This window comes from Saxophila tyrrhenica (assembly GCF_035928015.1).
Source record: "Saxophila tyrrhenica strain CCFEE 5935 chromosome Unknown scaffold_18, whole genome shotgun sequence".
In the NCBI taxonomy this organism is placed as follows: Eukaryota; Fungi; Ascomycota; class Dothideomycetes; order Mycosphaerellales; family Extremaceae; genus Saxophila; species Saxophila tyrrhenica.
Window position 1 is genome coordinate 493,886 of NW_027041750.1, and position 18,886 is coordinate 512,771.

At 54.1% G+C, this 18,886-nt stretch overlaps 8 protein-coding genes across 8 annotated transcripts; 3 read left to right on the forward strand and 5 right to left on the reverse strand.

The window, feature by feature from the left end:
• Positions 1–962: 962 nt before the first annotated feature.
• On the forward strand, positions 963–2,934 carry MDR1_2 (GTPase-activating protein; the record flags this gene model as incomplete). Its single annotated transcript, XM_064806845.1, has 5 exons — positions 963–1,504; positions 1,562–1,961; positions 2,015–2,191; positions 2,248–2,519; positions 2,574–2,934. The coding sequence occupies 5 exons, from the start codon at positions 963–965 to the stop codon at positions 2,932–2,934; spliced, it is 1,752 nt and encodes a 583-aa protein (XP_064655150.1).
• Positions 2,935–3,205: 271 nt separating this feature from the next.
• LTR77_009620 (uncharacterized protein) lies at positions 3,206–4,189 on the reverse strand (the record flags this gene model as incomplete). Its single annotated transcript, XM_064806846.1, has 1 exon — positions 3,206–4,189. The coding sequence occupies one exon, from the start codon at positions 4,187–4,189 to the stop codon at positions 3,206–3,208; it is 984 nt and encodes a 327-aa protein (XP_064655151.1).
• A 366-nt stretch (positions 4,190–4,555) lies between these two features.
• NUG1 (nuclear GTP-binding protein nug1) lies at positions 4,556–5,542 on the reverse strand (the record flags this gene model as incomplete). The annotated part of the gene is made up of 1 exon (XM_064806847.1): positions 4,556–5,542. The coding sequence occupies one exon, from the start codon at positions 5,540–5,542 to the stop codon at positions 4,556–4,558; it is 987 nt and encodes a 328-aa protein (XP_064655152.1).
• An 868-nt stretch (positions 5,543–6,410) lies between these two features.
• Positions 6,411–8,015, forward strand: INO1 (Myo-inositol-1-phosphate synthase; the record flags this gene model as incomplete). Its single annotated transcript, XM_064806848.1, has 1 exon — positions 6,411–8,015. The coding sequence occupies one exon, from the start codon at positions 6,411–6,413 to the stop codon at positions 8,013–8,015; it is 1,605 nt and encodes a 534-aa protein (XP_064655153.1).
• Positions 8,016–8,124: 109 nt separating this feature from the next.
• LTR77_009623 (uncharacterized protein) lies at positions 8,125–9,612 on the reverse strand (the record flags this gene model as incomplete). The annotated part of the gene is made up of 1 exon (XM_064806849.1): positions 8,125–9,612. One exon carries the CDS (start codon positions 9,610–9,612, stop codon positions 8,125–8,127), a length of 1,488 nt encoding a protein of 495 aa, XP_064655154.1.
• A 1,034-nt stretch (positions 9,613–10,646) lies between these two features.
• Positions 10,647–12,587, forward strand: LTR77_009624 (uncharacterized protein; the record flags this gene model as incomplete). Its single annotated transcript, XM_064806850.1, has 9 exons — positions 10,647–10,653; positions 10,691–10,759; positions 10,923–10,979; positions 11,040–11,179; positions 11,209–11,294; positions 11,349–11,700; positions 11,762–11,814; positions 11,933–12,223; positions 12,278–12,587. 9 exons carry the CDS (start codon positions 10,647–10,649, stop codon positions 12,585–12,587), a joined length of 1,365 nt encoding a protein of 454 aa, XP_064655155.1.
• Positions 12,588–13,449: 862 nt separating this feature from the next.
• LTR77_009625 (uncharacterized protein) lies at positions 13,450–14,787 on the reverse strand (the record flags this gene model as incomplete). Its single annotated transcript, XM_064806851.1, has 2 exons — positions 13,450–14,201; positions 14,256–14,787. The coding sequence occupies 2 exons, from the start codon at positions 14,785–14,787 to the stop codon at positions 13,450–13,452; spliced, it is 1,284 nt and encodes a 427-aa protein (XP_064655156.1).
• Positions 14,788–16,330: 1,543 nt separating this feature from the next.
• LTR77_009626 (uncharacterized protein) lies at positions 16,331–18,267 on the reverse strand (the record flags this gene model as incomplete). The annotated part of the gene is made up of 5 exons (XM_064806852.1): positions 16,331–17,056; positions 17,142–17,480; positions 17,549–17,766; positions 17,833–17,930; positions 17,996–18,267. The coding sequence occupies 5 exons, from the start codon at positions 18,265–18,267 to the stop codon at positions 16,331–16,333; spliced, it is 1,653 nt and encodes a 550-aa protein (XP_064655157.1).
• Positions 18,268–18,886: the final 619 nt, after the last annotated feature.

Consider the following 18,886-nt stretch of genomic DNA (forward strand, 5'->3'; position numbering starts at 1 on the left):
TTAGTGAAGACTTTTGATTCATGCCGCCGAGGTTTTGCCATGAAGAGGATTTCTCGTGGTGTTCGGTGCCGGGTTGTTGTGACCCGACAAGCAAGCCCAGTGCCAAGGCGAGCTTCAATTCTTCCTTGGACAAGCCAAGGCTCTCGAAGACTCGTTGGGAGCTTGAGGATGCTCTCTTGCTTGGAGAACATACGAAATGGACTGCGACCGTATGATTGCTGGATGAAGCCACGGAACTCGCCTTGTTGACAGGTCTGAGATGATGACATGAGACGACCTCTAGGAAGGGCCATCTCATCACGCCCCATCACTCCAGACAGCAGCCCACGCTCGCTGTTCTGAAACCCTCGAGGGCGGGCATCTACAGCTGCTCGAGCTGATTGTTAATCATAAGATATGGAGTTGGCGGTGACCTGCGGATGGTATTCGAACCATCGTCGAAGCCATTCAAACTCTGATTTCAACCAGCTCGACAGCCTGGCGCACTCGTGTTCACGGATAGGTTTCGTTACCGCGATCCGAGAGACAGGACAACCAAGACAAACCTCCCAACCACGCCTCTGCCAAAAATTCTAACGACTGCCGGCGTCGTCGGGCTAAGAGAAAATGTTAGGTCCGGCTCGCGGGCGGCTCTGTTCGCTCAACCAGATCGGGCAGATTTTCCAGATCTACAACGTCATCTTTGGTGATGTTTTCGATGCTCGACCAATTTTTCTGACTTTGGCCTCATGGTGAGATCACAACGTCACCGATTTTGACGCGCTGTGGTGATGCGCTGCTGTCCGCGGCCATTCGGGACTTCAACATACCTTTCTGCGATTAAGTTTTGGGTAAGAGGTTGGTGTGTTGGGATGTCGTCTGTTTAAGATCTGCTTCGCCGTCCTTCTCGTGGATCAGGCACATTTTCACGCGTTTCTGTCAACAGCTCTTCCGTTCTCTCTTCATCTCGTACCAGAAATACGATGGCCGAGCTTTTTCGTGACACAGTGGCGGGACATTTACTGCGCTTCGTGACAGGAAAGAAGCTCCTTCCATTCGCAGAAGAGGCGGACCCCGACATCTGGACTCACTATATCGACGAGAAGAAATCTGGCCACCTTGCTCACCATGGCGACACCAGCCCGCCAGAAGACAGCTCGAGCTTGGACGAACTGGAGGGGGTTCGAACACGGGAGAACCAGTCCTCGAGGCGCTGGCAATCGTACAACTCAAGAGCCAGCACGCAGAACATGAACGCAGCGAGTGGTGCGAAGGTAGATCCGGAAAAAGGCAAGGATATCCATCTAGTGTCGTGGTATGGGGACAAGGACCCAGAGAACCCTCAGAACTGGAGCACCTTCAAGAAGGTCTTCGTGACCTTCGAGATCTGTCTGTTGACGATCTCGGTATACATTGGCTCAGCGATCTACTCCTCCGGCACCGAATCCGTCATGGCCACTTTCGGCGTCAGCAGAGTAGCCGCAACCCTAGGCTTGACGCTGTTCGTCGCAGGTTACGGTGTTGGGTAAGCACCAAACTACAACAACTGCCTCCTCTATCATGTACTAACACACGCTCCCAGCCCCATGCTCTGGTCCCCCATGTCCGAAATCCCCCAGGTCGGCCGCAACCCCGTCTACATACTCACCCTCGTTGTCTTCGTCGCCTTCCAGCCCGGCGTCGCGCTCGCAAAAAACTTTGGCATGATGCTCGCCTTCCGCTTCTTGACCGGTTTCTTCGGCTCTCCAGTCCTAGCGACCGGCGGCGCCTCGCTCGCGGATATTTGGTCTCCTGCCAAACGCGCGTACGCGATGTCGATCTGGGGTATTGCGGCTGTCAGCGGACCTGTCATGGGACCTGTTGTGGGAGGCTTTTGCGTTCAGTACGGTCCGATCTTCGGAGGGTTTACGGCACCGTGGACGTGGCCGATTTGGGTGTTGATGTGGTTGTCGGGGTTCTGTTTGGTCTTTCTGTTCTTTTTCGTGCGTACAGATACCTCTGGAAGTGCTTGAGTCGGTCGCTGACGTGTTGGCAGTTCCCGGAGACCTCGGCGAACAATATCCTTGTCCGACGAACAAAGCGCCTGCGCAAAATCACGGGTGACCACAAGCTGAAGTGCGAGCCGGAACTCATGTCGGAGCAGATGTCAACGAATGATATTGTCATGATGAGTTTGGTCCGGCCCTTTACTCTCAATTTCCAGGAGCCTATGGTGAGTCTTCTGCACCACCGCCGCTATATCTTCGCGCAAACTAATTACCTCCCAAGGTCTTCTTGCTCAATCTCTACATCGCCCTCATCTACGGCCTCCTCTACATCTGGTTCGAGTCTTTCGTCGCCGTCTTCGTCGGCGTCTACGGTTTCACCTTGAGCCAGGAAGGCCTATCCTTCCTCGGTATCTTCATCGGAGCCCTCATCGTCATCCCGCCGTTCTTCCTGTACCTCAGATACCATCTTGAACCGCAATTCGACGAGAACGGCGAGCTGCAGCCCGAGAAGCGGTTGCCCCCGGCTTTCGTGGGAGCTTTCTGCATCCCAATGTGAGTCTCATCCCTGCTCCTTTGACCGCGACACAGTACTGACTTGATCCCCAGCTGTCTCTTCTGGTTCGGCTGGTCCGCCCGCCCTTCCGTCCACTGGATCGTGCCCATCGTCGGCTCCGGCTGGTTCTCCATCGGCGCTTTCCTCCTCTTCAACTCCGTCCTCAACTACCTCCCCGACGCCTACCCGGAATACGCCGCCTCTGTCCTCGCGGGCAACGATCTCTTCAGGAGTTCTTTTGGTGCCGGATTCCCACTGTTCGCGAGCGCGATGTACAATGATCTGGGCATCGCGTGGGCGAGCAGTACGTTGGCGTTCTTGAGCATTGCGTTTATCCCGATTCCGTTTCTGTTGTATAAGTATGGGGCGACTTTGAGGAAGAATCATTCGAAGTTTGCGAGGAGGGATTTGTAGTATGTCGGATCAGAGTATCGGGAGCAAGAGGTGTCGGCTTTTGACCTTCAATCACGACTTATGCGATGTGAATGAGCTTTTTGTCATTTAGCTTGGAGTTTCTGAGGCATACAGATAGATTAGATGGCATAGACGTACTAATTGCTGAGTTGCTCTCATGCTCACACTACCTAAGATACTTCGAAACTCCAGCTCAAGAGCAATGACATATACCACGCTGCTGACATGCTCAAAGCCGGGTCATGAAACGTACCACACGTCCTCATTCCAGCTATATCCGCCGACTGTTCTCCATTTCCTGCCGCATATGCTCCATCCCATCCCGATACCCCGCCTCATACGCCCCGCCCATCTTCTTCGCATGGTCTATGCCTCCCGAACCGGCACCAGCACTCATCGGCATCGTCTGCTCAGCGCTCGCGCGGCCTGCATACTCCCCGGGCCGCGAATAATTCTGCGTCGAAGACGAGCCAGGCTGTTGCTGGTGTTTGCCATACTCGTAGGCCCCCACGCCTCCCGCACCCACTCCACCCGCCATCGCTGCGTCGCGTCCGTAGTGATGTCTGCTGTCCCCACCGCTTATGGAGCTGAGGTCTTGCTGCCCGCCGCTTGAAGCGTGGGGGGCGGAGTTGATGTATTCGGGACCGTATCCACGCGATCCAGACGCTATGCCGGCTTGTTGCGAGCGCGACGTTTCCGCGTCGGCGTAGGGTGCGCGACTACCGCCTGTGGTGGGGCTCATGCCGTGTTCGTGTGCGGCGGCGGCGGCGGCGCGTTGGCCTCTGCTGGAGTACGGATCGTAGGGTTGGCGCGGGGAGGAGGAAGAGGTGGTGTTGGTTGTGGTGGTGGTGCGGGGGTCGTTTGAGTATCCGGCCGGCGCTTCGCTGCGCGTGGTGGTGCTGTAGCCGCCGGGGTGGGTGGAGTGCGAGGTGGATTGGGATGGGTAGTCGGCCGTGCGGGAGCTGTGGGTGGGATAGTCGGCCGTACGAGGGTCGCGGTTGGAAGATTGGCCTGAGTAGTCGTTTCTCCGTGTGTCGGTCGGCTGCATGCCGTAGCCGTCGCGGCCTGCGGCGCTGGTCGAGCCGGATGAGTTGCTAGGGACTGCTGTGCCGGTTGGGCCTGAAGTGCTGCCGGAGACAGGGTGTTGATGAGTTGATGCATTGCCGGACGAGCTGGACTCCTTGGACTCGTATTGCTGGTTGTCCGACGACTTGCTGCCGGAGAGCTTGTCTTCGATCTTGCTGATGAGACCCATTGTGAAGAAGTGGTTGAGTAGGTATTGCAGTTGATGTGGACAGTGTGGAACCGGTTGAAGTTGCGACAAGGAAGACGTGGTATGGACTGCAGACCTACCTAGTATATAGTCACCTGCCCATCATACGTCAACGGTCAAGGCGATTGATGGTATACAAGGAAATGGCTGGGTTAGTGCGACGCTGTGCCTTGGACTGACCAAGTTGGTACGCGTAAAGCCGATTTTCTTCACGATCGACGACAAGGATTCGCATGTTGCGTCATGCGGCGGAAATTTCCTGGTCAACTCTTCCTCACGGACCACTTCCTGCATACCATTTGCATAGAACGACGCTCGTCCATTGTTCGCTACAACGTGGGTATCGTCTCAAGCTTCCACAGCCATCTCCTCTGTAACGCCCACTCCTCCCGCATCAGGCTCGTCTCCCCACAAACCTTCTATCCGGAAAGGCTGCGCCAACTGCGTTACCACCTGCACCTGTCCTTTCCCATTCGCACTGACTGCTTTCTTCTCCGAGACAGTGTCAACCGCTGGGAGCTGCAGTCTTTCCTCGTTCAGATCACTTAACACGACGAGTGCTGCAGACTGCAAGTTCGGCACTCCTCCCTTTCCCAAACGTCCGCGCTTCCTCGCGACCTCCACCAAAAAGCTCGAGGTCATGTCTGTGCCCGCCGTCATCAGAGGTGGTGTCTGATAGTGATCGAGTAGCCGTTGAATGCCGTCTGTCGTCTGCTGCATGCGGTCGAGTAATGCCGACACTGCTTTGATGGGATCTGCCAGTGCTTGCTTGGGCAGTGGATTGCGAGTCGCTTGACCTGGTGCTGGATGGGTGTTCTTGTCCTCAATGCCTCCCCACTCCTCGTCATCGTCCGCATCATCCTCATCTTCTTCGTCTTGGTCGTCAGGCCCGTATGCTTGCGCACGAGCTTGCGCAGAGGCTAGCAGTGCCGCCATAGGGTTGCTTTCGTCCCGCTCGTCCATTGCCTCGACGTCTCCGTCCTCAACATCACTCTCCATGTCAAGCAGAATGTCATCATCGTCCTCGCCCTCATCCGCTTCTGCAGCGACAGCCTTCTCCGGTATTGCCACGCCTTGCCTTTGCGCCTTCGCAATCTCCCGCTTCCTCTGCACCTCTTCCTCCTTCTTGCGCTTATTCTCCTCTACCTCGGCCAGCAACTTCGCCTTGTAGGGGAACAGATTCGGAATGCCGGGGTCCTTTTTTAACCGCGACGTCCATTGTGGATTCTTCTTCGCTTCCTTGCGCTGCTTCCTCTGCTTCGCCGTGGATGCCTTCTCGATCTTGTGCCGTAGCCGCACCGGCGTGCGCTTTGATTTGGGCTTGCCGACCTTCATTTTGATTAGGCTGAAAACTAAGGAAGAGTCGGAGGACTTGCAGCTTGACAGCGCATCGAAAAAATGGTCGAAAATGGTCGAGACTCGCATCGCCAAGATTTCACGGAAGCAAAGTTTATCCGACGCCGGGTCGCGACTTCCTTGACTTCACCTCAACTCTTCCGCTGAGAGAGTCTCTGCATCGACGCCCACCGGACCACTGCTGCGGTCGACGTCGGTCAGCATCGATGACCTCTGTGACGTTATTACTATGTCTCCCCCTTCTCCATACTGCCCGTGAAGCATGTTCCCGGCTGCAAATGGTGTTCCTCAGAGCTTCCCCCAAGCTGGCGCCTTCGGCGGACGGTGTCCCGTCGAGCAACAACATATCACCGACACCATGGGCGGCGTCCGCTGGATAAGCGCTCCAAAATCAGCCGGTCGCACTGCGCGATAATAAGCTAATGAAGAGCGGTGTGTTGGCAACAGATAAGAACTCTCTTTCTTCCTCTTTCCCTTCTCTCTTCCTTTCCTTCACCCATCAGCTCAAGCAATCTTTCTACAACCACCACTTCCAGCAAAACCCGGGTCTCAGACGACCCTGCCGGCAAGACGTTTTCCAATCTTCTCAACTCGTGAGTCTTTTCTATTACTGCTGTCTAGACGTTGTGTGTCTGTGGCTCCATCGCTCTTGGGAGTTCCGACTTTGTGGTGGTCGTCCGAGGGCAAAGCCGCACTGAACCATCAAGACATTATGAATGTCTACTAAATAAGATCTTACAGCGTCCACCACCCGTTTGCCGGACGTCGCTGTTCTCCAGCATCTACGGCGCCGGACCAACCTTTCTGTCGATAAACTCAGCTTCCATCGTCAGGAACTCGACTCAACATGGCCCCACACGCCAACGACTTCGATGGCAGTGCCACTGGCGTTAGCTTGACCAACCAAGCGATGGCACCATCCAACTCCTTCACGGTGTCTTCGCCAAACGTCGCCTACACCGATGACACCATCACCAGCAAGTACACCTACCGTACCACCGCGATCGATACCAGCAATGGCAAGGTCGTGGCTACGCCAAAGGAGACGGTGTACGACTTCAAGACCGAGCGTAAAGTCGGCAAAGTCGGCTTGATGATGGTCGGCTGGGGCGGCAACAACGGCTCTACCGTCACGGCTGGCATCATGGCCAACCGCCAGAACCTCGTCTGGGATACACGTGAGGGCCAGCGTGCTGCCAACTACTACGGATCCCTGGTCATGGCCTCGACCACCAAGCTTGGCGTCGACAGCAAATCCGGCAAGGACATCAACATCCCGCTGCACGATGCAATGCCGATGGTCCACCCCAACGACCTGGTCATTGGCGGATGGGACATCAGCTCGCTCGACATGGCGGCCTCGATGGACCGCGCTCAAGTCTTGGAGCCTACCCTCAAGCAGATGGTCAGGAAGCAGATGTCGGCTATGAAGCCACTTCCAAGCATCTACTACCCAGACTTCATCGCTGCCAACCAGGGCGAGCGTGCCGACAACACCATCGCAGGCGACAAGGCGTGCATGGACCACGTTGAACACCTTCGCAAGGATATTCGTGACTTCAAGTCCCAGAACGGCCTGGACAAGGTCATCGTGATGTGGACTGCCAACACTGAACGCTACGGCGATCTCGTGCCTGGTGTCAACGACACTGCCGACAACCTCATGAAGTCCATTGAGTCTGGGCATGCTGAGATTGCGCCCTCCACCGTCTTCGCAGTGGCTTGCATCAAGGAGGGAGCACCCTTCATCAACGGCTCGCCGCAGAACACCTTTGTTCCTGGCTGCATCGAGCTCGCTGACCAGCACGGTGCCTTCATTGGTGGCGACGATTTCAAATCTGGTCAAACCAAGATGAAGTCCGCTCTCGTCGACTTCCTCATCAATGCCGGCATCAAGCTCACCTCGATTGCAAGCTACAACCACCTCGGCAACAACGACGGCAAGAACCTCTCCAGCCAGAAGCAGTTCCGCTCAAAGGAGATCAGCAAGTCGAATGTTGTTGACGACATGGTCGCTGCCAACTCCTGCCTCTACAAGGAGGGCGAGCACCCAGACCACACCGTCGTCATCAAGTACATGCCCGCCGTTGGGGACAACAAGCGTGCCCTCGACGAATACTACGCCGAGATCTTCATGGGCGGCCACCAGACTATCTCGCTCTTCAACGTCTGCGAGGACTCGCTGCTCGCTTCGCCGCTGATCATCGATCTGGTCGTCATCGCTGAGCTCATGACCCGTATCCAGTGGCGCAACCACGGCGAGCAGGACTGGAAGAGCTTCCACAGCGTGCTGAGCGTTTTGAGCTACATGCTCAAGGCGCCCATGACGCCGCCTGGAACTCCGGTCGTCAATGCGCTCGGCAAGCAGAGGAGCGCTTTGGTCAATATTATGCGGGCTTGTGTGGGCTTGGAGCCGGAGAACGACATGACGCTTGAGCACAAGCTGTTCTAGATCATGGATTAGCCGGTGGCATCAGGGTGATAGGGTGACAATTGGGATGGAGGAGTAATTACAGGCATCTACAGTACCCTCTATAGAATTTCCTACATCTAGTCTATCATTACTTCGCAAGCAGATACTCCCTCTCATAGAGCGTTTTCATTACACCATAGACCCCACTCACAGGCCACGTATTCCAAACCAGACTCTTCGCCCACCCCGACCACGTCTCCGTCCCTCTGTACGCTCTTGCGACATCCACCCGCACCTTCTGGAACACATCAGGCAAGTACGTCGCCTTGTACTTCTCCCGTATGGCATCGTACCACCGCTTATCGTATATCCGCCAGAACTCGGCCTCGGTGTAGTAAGCTTGCGCATACAACCACTTGATCCCTCCGAACTGCTGGACTTTCTGCTCCAGCTGCCTGTTGACGTCGACGAATTTTGCGTAGTTGGTTGGACCTGGTCCCCAAACACCGACGTTGACGAAGGAGACAGTCTTATCGTCCGCATACGCTCCGTGAGCGAGATCCGGATGCATGGCAACTCCATTCCCGACTTTGAGCGGACATAGCCAGAGTGGCCAGAAATCGAAGTCGGTGCTGATGTAGTCGATGAAATCCTCTGCCGTGCTCTCAGGTAGAAGGAGGTCCTGAACAATATACTTCGAAGCGTGTCCCGAAGCATGCAAAGCCTGATACATCACACGCGTGTGCATGAAATAATCCAGCGCCCAGCGCGTGATGCGGTTGAAAGGCGTGATGAAGTAAGAAAAAGCGTACTTCCCCGTCCAGAAAGCTCCCCGGTCGTAGCGGAAGAGGTAGTCTCGGACAGGAACGTATTCTTTCACGGGATCGAGTTGCCGGCTCGCGGTGCGTTCGACGTGGATGTAGAACCAGGGGTCTTGGGCTCTGCTGAAGCGTTGCAATTTGCCAGAGGGTGGGATGGTGTCGACGAGACGGCCGGTGGCGATGACGCCGCGGTCTTGGGCGTAGAGGATGCCGTCGACGAAGTCGGTGCCGGGGACTTGAGTGGCGCCGCGCATGGTTTTGAGGGCGTCGCTCACGCTGGTGACGGGGTGGTATGTCAACTCCACGAACGGTTCGTAGTCTCTCAGCCTTAGCTCGAACAACGTCGTTACGCCCAACGTCCCCAGCGTGCCTGCCGCGCCTCGGAAGAGATCCTCACGTTCGTTCTCCGAAGCACAAACGACCTCGCCATCCGGAAGGACAATCTCGAACCAATTGACCGTAGCATCGAAAAACCCTTCCTTGAACCCCGAACTCTCCCCAGCAGTCCCGCTGAATCCTCCTCCAACAGTGATACCAGGAAATTCCATTACAACAGGGGGCAGCAGACCGTATGGCGTGAGTGCATCGACGAGCTCGTCCATAGCTACGTTGGGCTCGACGAGACATGTCTTCTTCTCCGTATCAACGCTGAGGACGTGATTGAGGCCAGAGGTGTCGATGATCCGGTTGCGGTCGAGTTTACGGTGTTGCGTGCTGTTGGTCGACCCATGGTAGAGTCGGAAGGGCGTTTGGGTGGCGTAGAAGTGCTGGACTCGAGATGATATGGCCGCTACAGCGGTGGCGTGGGCGTCCATGTGTGTTGACGGGAGAAGGCGGATGTGGTGGCTTCAAGGCTGAGGTGTTAATTACGGGTATCTGTACATTGGTCGTAAGGATAGAAATAATTGTGGAAAAGGAAAGCGCTCAAGTATGTACATAGCAAACAGACGCAGTATTTACAGGTCGTACGAAGATGGAAAGAGAGTCGTCTCAAGATTTGACTTTTGCGAGACCACGTCGTCGTTGTGGTCTGTGCCTTGAGCGACCCTCCTCATCTTCCTTCCATAATTCATCGTTCGAATATGAACATGCGTTCCCCGGCATGACGTCTAGCTTGAAACCCTCGAGGGACGTTGTAACAATTCGGCCATGTGATGGACTGTGATGGAGAGCGGGAGGCGCTATGAATCTCCTTCCTCCTCTAGATGGACCTGGCGGCTCGCTGGCGGGATGACCTTCAACCTGGAATGTAAGGTATCGTACTACCAGGTGCTTCAATACTATCAACACGATAAGGCAAGTCCTAGGATGCAGCATCTCGGAAGAATCCATCGAGCAGCACGACTAGATGCCAAATGGCCACACCGGGAGAGAATGATTCATCGCGCGAGATACAGGGGTTTGATTCCTACGGCTATGGGAAAACTACCAGAAGCAATAAGATCTCGCAACCGCTTATCAAGGAGCGTTATTGCGTGCTCGCACCACACAATCGCATCACGGAGCCAAGGGGTCTTGGACACTATTGAATACAGCTTCATGCCGAGCGGCAAAGGTCGAGGATCCGCCCCCAAGGGCGCCCACCATATCCATCTGCTCAACATCCACCCATACAGGCACGCTCCAAAGGAAGAATACGCATGAGTTGTCCAGTTGCGATGAGAGCCGAGCTATGGCGAGATGTTATCGCACGTTGGCGGTCAACTTGTGGGACCCAAGGTGAGCACGCCAACAGGACAGTGTACCTTGGCCACGTCGAGGTGTTGTTATATAGTCTGGGAGAAGGCCACAGGGACCGGGCCTGGTTTTGGTACGTAGTACTACCCTTGCTTCAACCGCAGTCCTCAGCATGGAGAGTAAGTACCCTCGAACAGATGAACTTCCCTATGGCAGTGGGAGTGAGAATGGATCGACATCAGAGCAAGGTTGGTCACCTGAAGAGGAGAGACGTGCGAAGCGAAAGTGAGTCGTGCTTCCATTCGCCACTCGAGTTTTACTGTCAACTTAGATTGGACATGATCATTATGCCTCTGCTCACCCTGGGTTTCTTCTGCCTGCGTGCGTGAACCTATAACTGTGATTCTGACTCTTCACGTACAGCAGCTGACCGTCGATCTTGATGTAGAGCTCGATCGAGGAAACATTGCCAATGCTATTACGGACGACTTTATGGAAGATGTTGGTATGTAGCTCAACAACCTTTCGCTTGAGCAATGCACCCAATTGGCTCACGTTCTCCAAGGTATTACCCAGAACCAATTCAACGTCGGCCAGCAGATGCTGTCGCTTGGGATCGTGCTCTTCGAGATCCCGTCCAATATGGTGCTATATCGCGTAGGCCCTGGAAAATGGTTAACCCTGCAGCTCTTCCTCTTCGGCCTTGTAAGCACATTCCAAGCTTTCCAGAGCAGCTATGGGTCTTCCTCGCTACCCGATTGATCTTGGGTATCACTGAGTCCGGCTTCATTCCGGGAGGGCTGTGGACACTATCTACCTGGTACGTTTACTGAATCACAATTCAAAGCACATGTCACGAGCTGAATTTGTCCAGGTACACACGGAAAGAGACTGCCAAACGAGTCATGATCTTCTACTTCGGCAACCAGTTCGGGCAGGCTTCGGCCAAGCTGCTCGCATATGGCATCCTTCACATGCGAGGAGTAGGAGGTCGTTCCGGATGGTTCTGGCTCTTCGTCCTCATGGCAACCTTCACCATCCTTTGCGGAGGCATTCTAGGTCTTTTCCTCCCGGACTCCTTCAAGAAACCTCATGGCACGTTCCTGCCTAATGTGGACATCTTCACTGAACGAGAGATCTACATCTTGAACAAGCGGGTCAAGCTCGATGACCCAGCAAAGGATAGGAAGAAGAAGCGAATCGGTTTGTCGGCATTCAAGAAGGCAGTGAGTCTTCTCCTAGGCGATGATAATTACCATCGGCAGCATGAGCTGACCAGCGACGCAGTTCAGCAACTGGAGAATGTGGATACACCTTCTCATTACATTATGCAATAATGGGTGAGTCATGTTGCTACACTCTCCTGATCAAGCTGACTTGTCCACTAAACAGACCACAACGAGGCTTCGACACATAGGCACCCTCTCTGGTTCAAGAATTCGGATTTGGGGACCTCAGCTCTAACGCTTTGGCATCCATCGGTCTGTTCATTCAGATCCCGGTCTCGTTCACGTTCTCGTACATCTCGGATCACTTCAATAGACGTGGCGAAACGGTGATTGCCGGCTTGAGCATGACCGTACTAGCCTACATCTTCAACAGAATCTTCACTGAGATCAGCAACAGAGGCCTACGCTACTTTGGCGTGGTCTGGACCCAGACGTTCGGGACGTTCAGCCATCCACTGAATATCACGTGGATGTCGCTCACTTGCACTGATTCGGAGGAGCGAGCGCTGGCGATGGCAATGTAAGGACCAATCTTCGCTGTCTGAATCAAGCCAAGCTGATCACCTGGCCACAGGGTAATCATGAGAGCCAGCTGCGCCGGCATCTACGGCGCTCAGCTCTACCGCTCCGACGACGAACCACGCTACCGTAGAGCCTTCTCAGTCTGTATCGCGGTGCTGAGGCTCGGGACGTTGCTCGCCGCTGTAAGAAAGGTCGACGAGATTCTCATCCGCCGCAGTGGCGGCAATGCAGAGGAAGAGGATCTGGGCGGTGCGGAGCGGGAGGTATATGACGAGCTCAAGCCCACGGAGCCAAGCAGTGCGCTGCCGCGACCGACGCTGGTTGATGGCAATGTCAAGCCGATCGCGGCGCAGGAGACGTAGGTGATTTCTAGAAGAAAGTTGGAGGATGAGAATGACGTTCAAGAGTGAGTGCTTTGAAGGACGGTTCATTGATTATGAGAGGATGCCGACGTCAAACGGATGGGCGCAACTGTTCTCCGAAACACGTTCAAGGTCCAAGGACTGCGCAGCGCTCTAAGAACTTCCCATGCTTTAATTCAACGGTCGAGCCACCCTCTGAGACTAGCATCCCCGGGCTACATACTGCTTCTATCATCTGATCACATGGCGAGGTTGTCAGCGGGTCTCTCAGAGACTACCGAAGGAGGCTATACCATGTGACATTGCCTGCAGTTCTTCTTCACTGACCGCTGCGCTCGCCACTTACTACTTCGGTGGCGCACTGCTGTTTACTTCGTTGTGGTGAGGAACTTGTTTGGTTTTGATTTCTGCAAGTCGTCGTGCCGTCCTCAGTTGTCTTTGTCCACTCAATTGTCGCTGTCAGTTCCTAAGTGTGCGGCTCGGCGACGTCGTCTCTCGCGACCTCCCGGGACGATGCAGTGTTTGTTGAGTTGGGGTTTGATGCCTGCTTGATGATATCGTGTCTCACAACTTCTTGTGACGGTGCAGCTATTAATGGTTCGACATCCGATTCCTGCTCAACCACATCACCTCCCAATACTTTTTTCCACATTTTGAGGAACCACACTTTGACCGCTCATTAGAAGAGCACTGTCCGTTTAGAAATCGCACTCGCTCCATCTTCATCTGACGGCACAGTGATCGTTGGGCCATGGGCCGACTCCTGCTCGACGTTGCCGCTTCTCGCGATCTCATATGACGGTGCAGTGATGGCTGGGCCAGGCGCCCAGTCTTCCCCAGTCCTGCTGCGCACTTCGGTAATCTATGGATGCTGATATATCTGTTTGATGGATACACGCTCTTCGGGAGTCCACCTCAGCACAGCCTTGAGGAGTTCTAACATGTTTTCCGCCTCTGTTCCAGGCACCTTTGCTCCGCACGGTTCCAGCATTGATGCGCAAAGTCCAGATACAGCGCCTTCTTCTTCGTCATCATAGGCACCAATGTCATCAATTGCCTCGTCGATTGGATACTCGATGGCCCAGGTGGTGCCGTCCGGCCACTCCTGCAGAGGTTTCCCAGACTCGTCAAAGTAGTCCGTCCTGAGGTCCCACAAACTCCACCAAGGTTCGGGCAAAGCACCTTTCATCTCCACCATCTGCTTAACGATCTCGTCTGGACCACCCAAGAGATTTGCGAACAAGCGTTGCCCAGCTCTGACCTCGTACAAGAGGCAGGCCAGGGACCATGCCTCTGAAGGAGGAGTATAGACCAAGTCGAGGATTGTCTCAGGCGCTCTGTAATCCGAAGGGACACCGATGTCTTTCGGTTGAGGTGGGCTGTCGAGTTCGAAAGCTTTTCCGAAATCGACAAGGAGTATGTTGTTCTCCAAGAATGCTGCATCAGGAAGGCCCGCAGGCTCGACGGCATACAGAGGACCAGAACCGCTGTGTTCCTCGCCAGAAGAGAGGCGCAAGGGCACTTTCACAGGCATCCCGAGTCTATGGTATAGTTCATCTTCCGTCCAAGCATCCATTGAATTCAGCTTCAGAAGCACGTTCGACAGAGTGAGATCTGAGAATTCAGTCAGTCAATAGGGTCCTGCAACAACCAAGCACTCCAACTCACCCCCGTGGCAGATTCGGTGCGAATGAAGGGAATCCACCGTCTGCGCGATCTGGTTGAGGATAGTCTGGGCAATGTCGGCTCGCAACCTTCGAGAACCTTGCCCATATCCACATCCTGACGGATTTTGAGCACTGTAAACATCGCGCAGACTGGGACCGGCGACTTCAGTAACGAGACAGATGTGTTCGCCATTAGGTCCATGTATGCTGAAGTGGTCAACGAGCGTCCGAATGTGTTTCTTTCCAGGATGGTTGGTTTGCAGCTCTGCGAGTCGACGGAGCATGTCCAGCTCATTCCGACGGGCCGTCTCGTCCGATCGCAGGATCTTCAAGGCAACATATCGTTCTTCTACAGCGTCGCGGGCAAGCCAGGTGGTGGAGAAGCCGCCAGCACCAAGTTTGTGTAGGACTTTGTACTTTCCGTGGAAGGTGTCTCCAAGATGCACGGGATGAAACCCCCCTGGCCGATATTTTTCGATGTCTTCGATGGTATCCGACAGGGTAGGATAGTACAGTCGTCCTGGCGGATCCATGGTGAAATTAGTCCAAATTAGTATGTGGATGCACGTGATGTGCCTGGAATTGGTATGCAAGTCCGCAGCATCGACCAGTGAAGAGGCTGCTTTATGGTACCCGCCGTGGGATAAGTTTGCTGGGGTGACTTGTGATGAAGTCATCGCGATGATTCCAGTCAGCGTGGACGCACAACAGTCCATAGGGCCAGTCGGTAGCGCTGACCAGCGGTTCGTGATAGCCATCAGTCAAGTCGCTTGCAGCGTGTGCGAGCGGACGCAAGACCCGCAATTCGGATGAGTGGAGCAGCATGCGACAAGTCTTCTCCTTTGTTGACGGTCACATTCCTTCTTGATTCTCCGCAATCAGTCCATCAGATGTCCAAGAATTTGACTCAGACCATCAGACTTTAGAGTACCGTCTCAGGCCTTCGTGCGTTGCTCATCTTGGAGACGTTGCTTTTGCATCCGCAATGTCCACAACGCCAATCTGTTGCATAGGTTGATATAAAGCAACGACAAGGGAGGTTGAACGATTCTCGAGAAGGATCGATACAGCCGTTTTATCACACCGACGTGTCCAATGGGTGCAAAGATGGTCTAATTGTCGCGCTTCGCTTTGGCAGCCTGAAGGCTAATCGCGATGTGAAGTTCTTCCTGTTCCAGCCGAATCTCTTCCTCGATGGCCTTGAGGGTTGTTGGAGTTCTCCTTCCTCCTTGACGTAGCGCTGTTTGCCAATAATCCCTTTGGAGAGTCGTTTTGATATGTGATTGATGCCGCAACTTTCATTGTTCCGCTTCCAATTCGGCTTGTAAGATCCAAAGTCGTGTCCACTGCCTCGCTGAATCATCTTTCTGGCTCTCGATGCGGGCTATCTTGTGGCGTATGATTTTCTCCATCATGCTAGGTGGTCCGCGTCACGTTTGGCTAGATTTCGGAGGTCTGGCCAGCCATGCTTGCGTAATCGAGAAGCATCGGGAGCTGTTGTTTGACCAGGACGCGCGAGTGAGAGCTGACGCTTGAGTAGCAGGAAGAATGGCCTTAGGTCGACCAGGTGTCCACGGTACCCTCGTTGTGCATAGTAGACTGGCCATGGCTTCTCACAGGGAGTAGAGACGGGAGTGGGCGATGTGAAGTGAAAGAGTGTGAGATACATACTTCGAAGTACCTACTCGCTTATGCGCTCGGACACGTGACTGTATGTAACATGAGCATGGCACCCCTAACACACGCGATGCGATCGTTCATGGTTCAGAGAATAGCACTGTATAGACAGGTTGTGTTGGAAAATAAGCTTTGATTGTCGGGCGATGATGAGAGAAAGACAAAGTGAAGTGGGTTAGAGTTATGGCTGGTGCTACACCAGCACGTGATCAGTAGACGACAGTCGCTTCAGACAACTATCAGTCTACGGAGTACCAACGTGAGGTCGTTCTGGGCACTGTCATAAGCTGCCCGTCCTTAGGACCCCAGAGTCATAGGCTACGTCGTAACATATGCAAAACATCTTTATCCTCTGCCGTTTACTATCTTCAATCGTGATCGTTGCCTCCATTGGTATGACTATGCCTTCTCTGGATGAGTCTCCTCATGAGTGATCTCCGCACCTTGCTTCTCCTTGGCCATCGCATGCTCCTCGAAGTGCTCGCGGTCGTAGTCTTCTGCGAAGCGCCTCCCGTGAAGCCCGATCTTATACCAAGGCAGATCGAACAGCCTGTCGATACTTTCCAAGCTCCGGCCAGCAGCCTCCGGCACACAAAGCCAAACCCAGACAGCGCCGATGATAGAGATGATTCCGTAAAAGTAGAAGGTCCCTTGAGGCTTCAGAGCGTTCTCGAGAAGCATACTAGGGAGCGCCTTGTTCACCGTATACTGTCCGATGAAATGCATTGCCATGGTGATCGATGAGCAGATGGCGCGAATTCTCAGTGGGAACAGCTCCGAGGAGAGCAAGTACTGTCCGCTGTTCCAGCCGAGTGCCCAGCCAACTCCAGAAATGTAAATCATGGTAATAGCCCCGGTACTCGCTTTGTTCTGTGAAGCAGATGCCTCGAAGTCGGGGTTGTTTGCAATCGGTACCACGTTCAGGAAGATGGCGATGTAAAACATTGCTATCGTTTGGAGGGTGATCCCGATGATCAGAGCTCGTTTTCGTCCAAGGCCGTCGATGAGGAACAACGCACAGATAACAGAAGAAACGAACTTGACGACTCCGAAGATGGCGGTTGATAACAGTGACTGCTCCTGGCCAACGACCCCGACAATGGCGAAAAGGTCGGGTGCGTAGACCTATAAGCAGAGCAAGAATGTCAGTCGAAGTCTCACATCAGATGCACATCACACGTGCAAGAGCTTTCATCGTTCCAGGACTTACCGTAATGGCGGACCCGCCGGACCAACAGGCCATGAGTTGAGCGAGGTTGGTCAAAAAGAGGCGGTACGAATTGCGGCGGATCAAGAAGATTTCACGCAGGATTCCCAGCTTACCCGCTCCAGCTGTGGCTTCCTTCTCCTCGTGGAAAGATATCTCGATGCCCGCGAGCTCATCGATGACAAAAGGATCGGTGGGTGGTAGTCCGCAAAGCTTCGCGAGTGTTTCGAGCGCTTGATGCCGCTTGCCTTTGGCGATGAGATGGCGGGGAGACTCAAGCGCAAACAGCGTTGCAATTAAGATAATGCTTGCAAACATCAGATGGACAGAAGTCGGAAGGAGCTGGAGGATTACGGTTAGCCATGGCGATACAGGTGTTGAAGGCATGAAGCTAACATAGTTGTACTTACCCATCTAGCTTTAGTGTCGTTCAGATGGAGCTCTGTGCCGTAGTTGGCGAAGTAAGCAATGAGAATTCCCAAGTAGACAGAGCCCGTGAAGGCGCATGTGCAAAGTCCGCGAATTTGAGCTGGTGCGATTTCCGACAAGTAGACCGGACCGACGACGACAGTCTCGCCGATGCCGATACCAGCGAGGAAGCGACCAAAGTAGACCAAAGCCATGTTGCCTGGAAACAGAAGGGCAAGGGATTAGCGAATGTCTCAGACATGACAGGGTATCAAGAGAGTCTTACCATTGTTTCCCATGAAAATTGCAATGCCGACAATCCACAGAACGCACAGCTGACGGGTAGCCCACACTCTGCCGAGATAGTCGCAGGCAAAGAAGGCCCTGGATGATCATTTAGCAAGTATTTCGGAAAGATTGCCATGATCAGAAGCTTGAGAAGCACATACAGCAGAGCCCCAGGGATACTCCCGAGCTGCACCATGGACGAGACATTGCCTTTCACATCCGCCAGCTCAGCGTCGTTCAAGTCCTCGATGCCAACCTGACGCTTGAAAGCATCTGAATTGAACACGCCAGTGATCAGACCTTCGTCAACGCCACGCGCTGCGCCCATGAGACCGAAGACAAGCACCGACAGCCATAGCTTTCGGTTGAGAGCTTCTTTTGGCAAGCCTGCAGTGCTTGTACGAAAGACGTTCAGCGCCGCGCCACCAGCCATGGCGGAGACAACGCTACGACTGTCGTATGGAGAGACGTCAACTCCGACTGAGTGTGATACACAGCCTTCGTTGCAACGACTTGTTGCGAAAGAATGATGACAGGTAGCAAGTGTGGTCGGAGTAGGATAACACAGAGCAACTGGAAGAGGAACGAGTGACCATTGACCTTTTCTAATAACTTTCCCATGTGGTGCCCAGAGTCGCGCCCAGCATCGCCCAGGAATGACTTCTCCACATGAGAGATAGATACCTTACCGAATTTGATTAGAAGCTGCGACTTCCCCGTGGAGAGTGGGTTGGAAGAGGATGTGGCAGAACATTTAGGCGCAGAGTGCCCCGGAAAGGCCAGAGTACCCAGATTGGACTCTCAAATGCCGAAACAACAGGCCAGTCGTGTATCCGATATATTCAGCTATCAGAATCGAGGTGGTGAGAAAAGACTAGATGGCCTCAGAAGTCTGTGAAAGGGATGTGGACTCCATGCAAGAGCATAACTGCCGTGCTCATAGAACTGATAGGTAGAATCATTCCCCAAAGCGCCATGAAGTACCACGCAGCGCTACGTAGCGTTGGTCCGGTCCAAAATTCGGGAGAATGGCATCCCTTTTCACGAGGGAA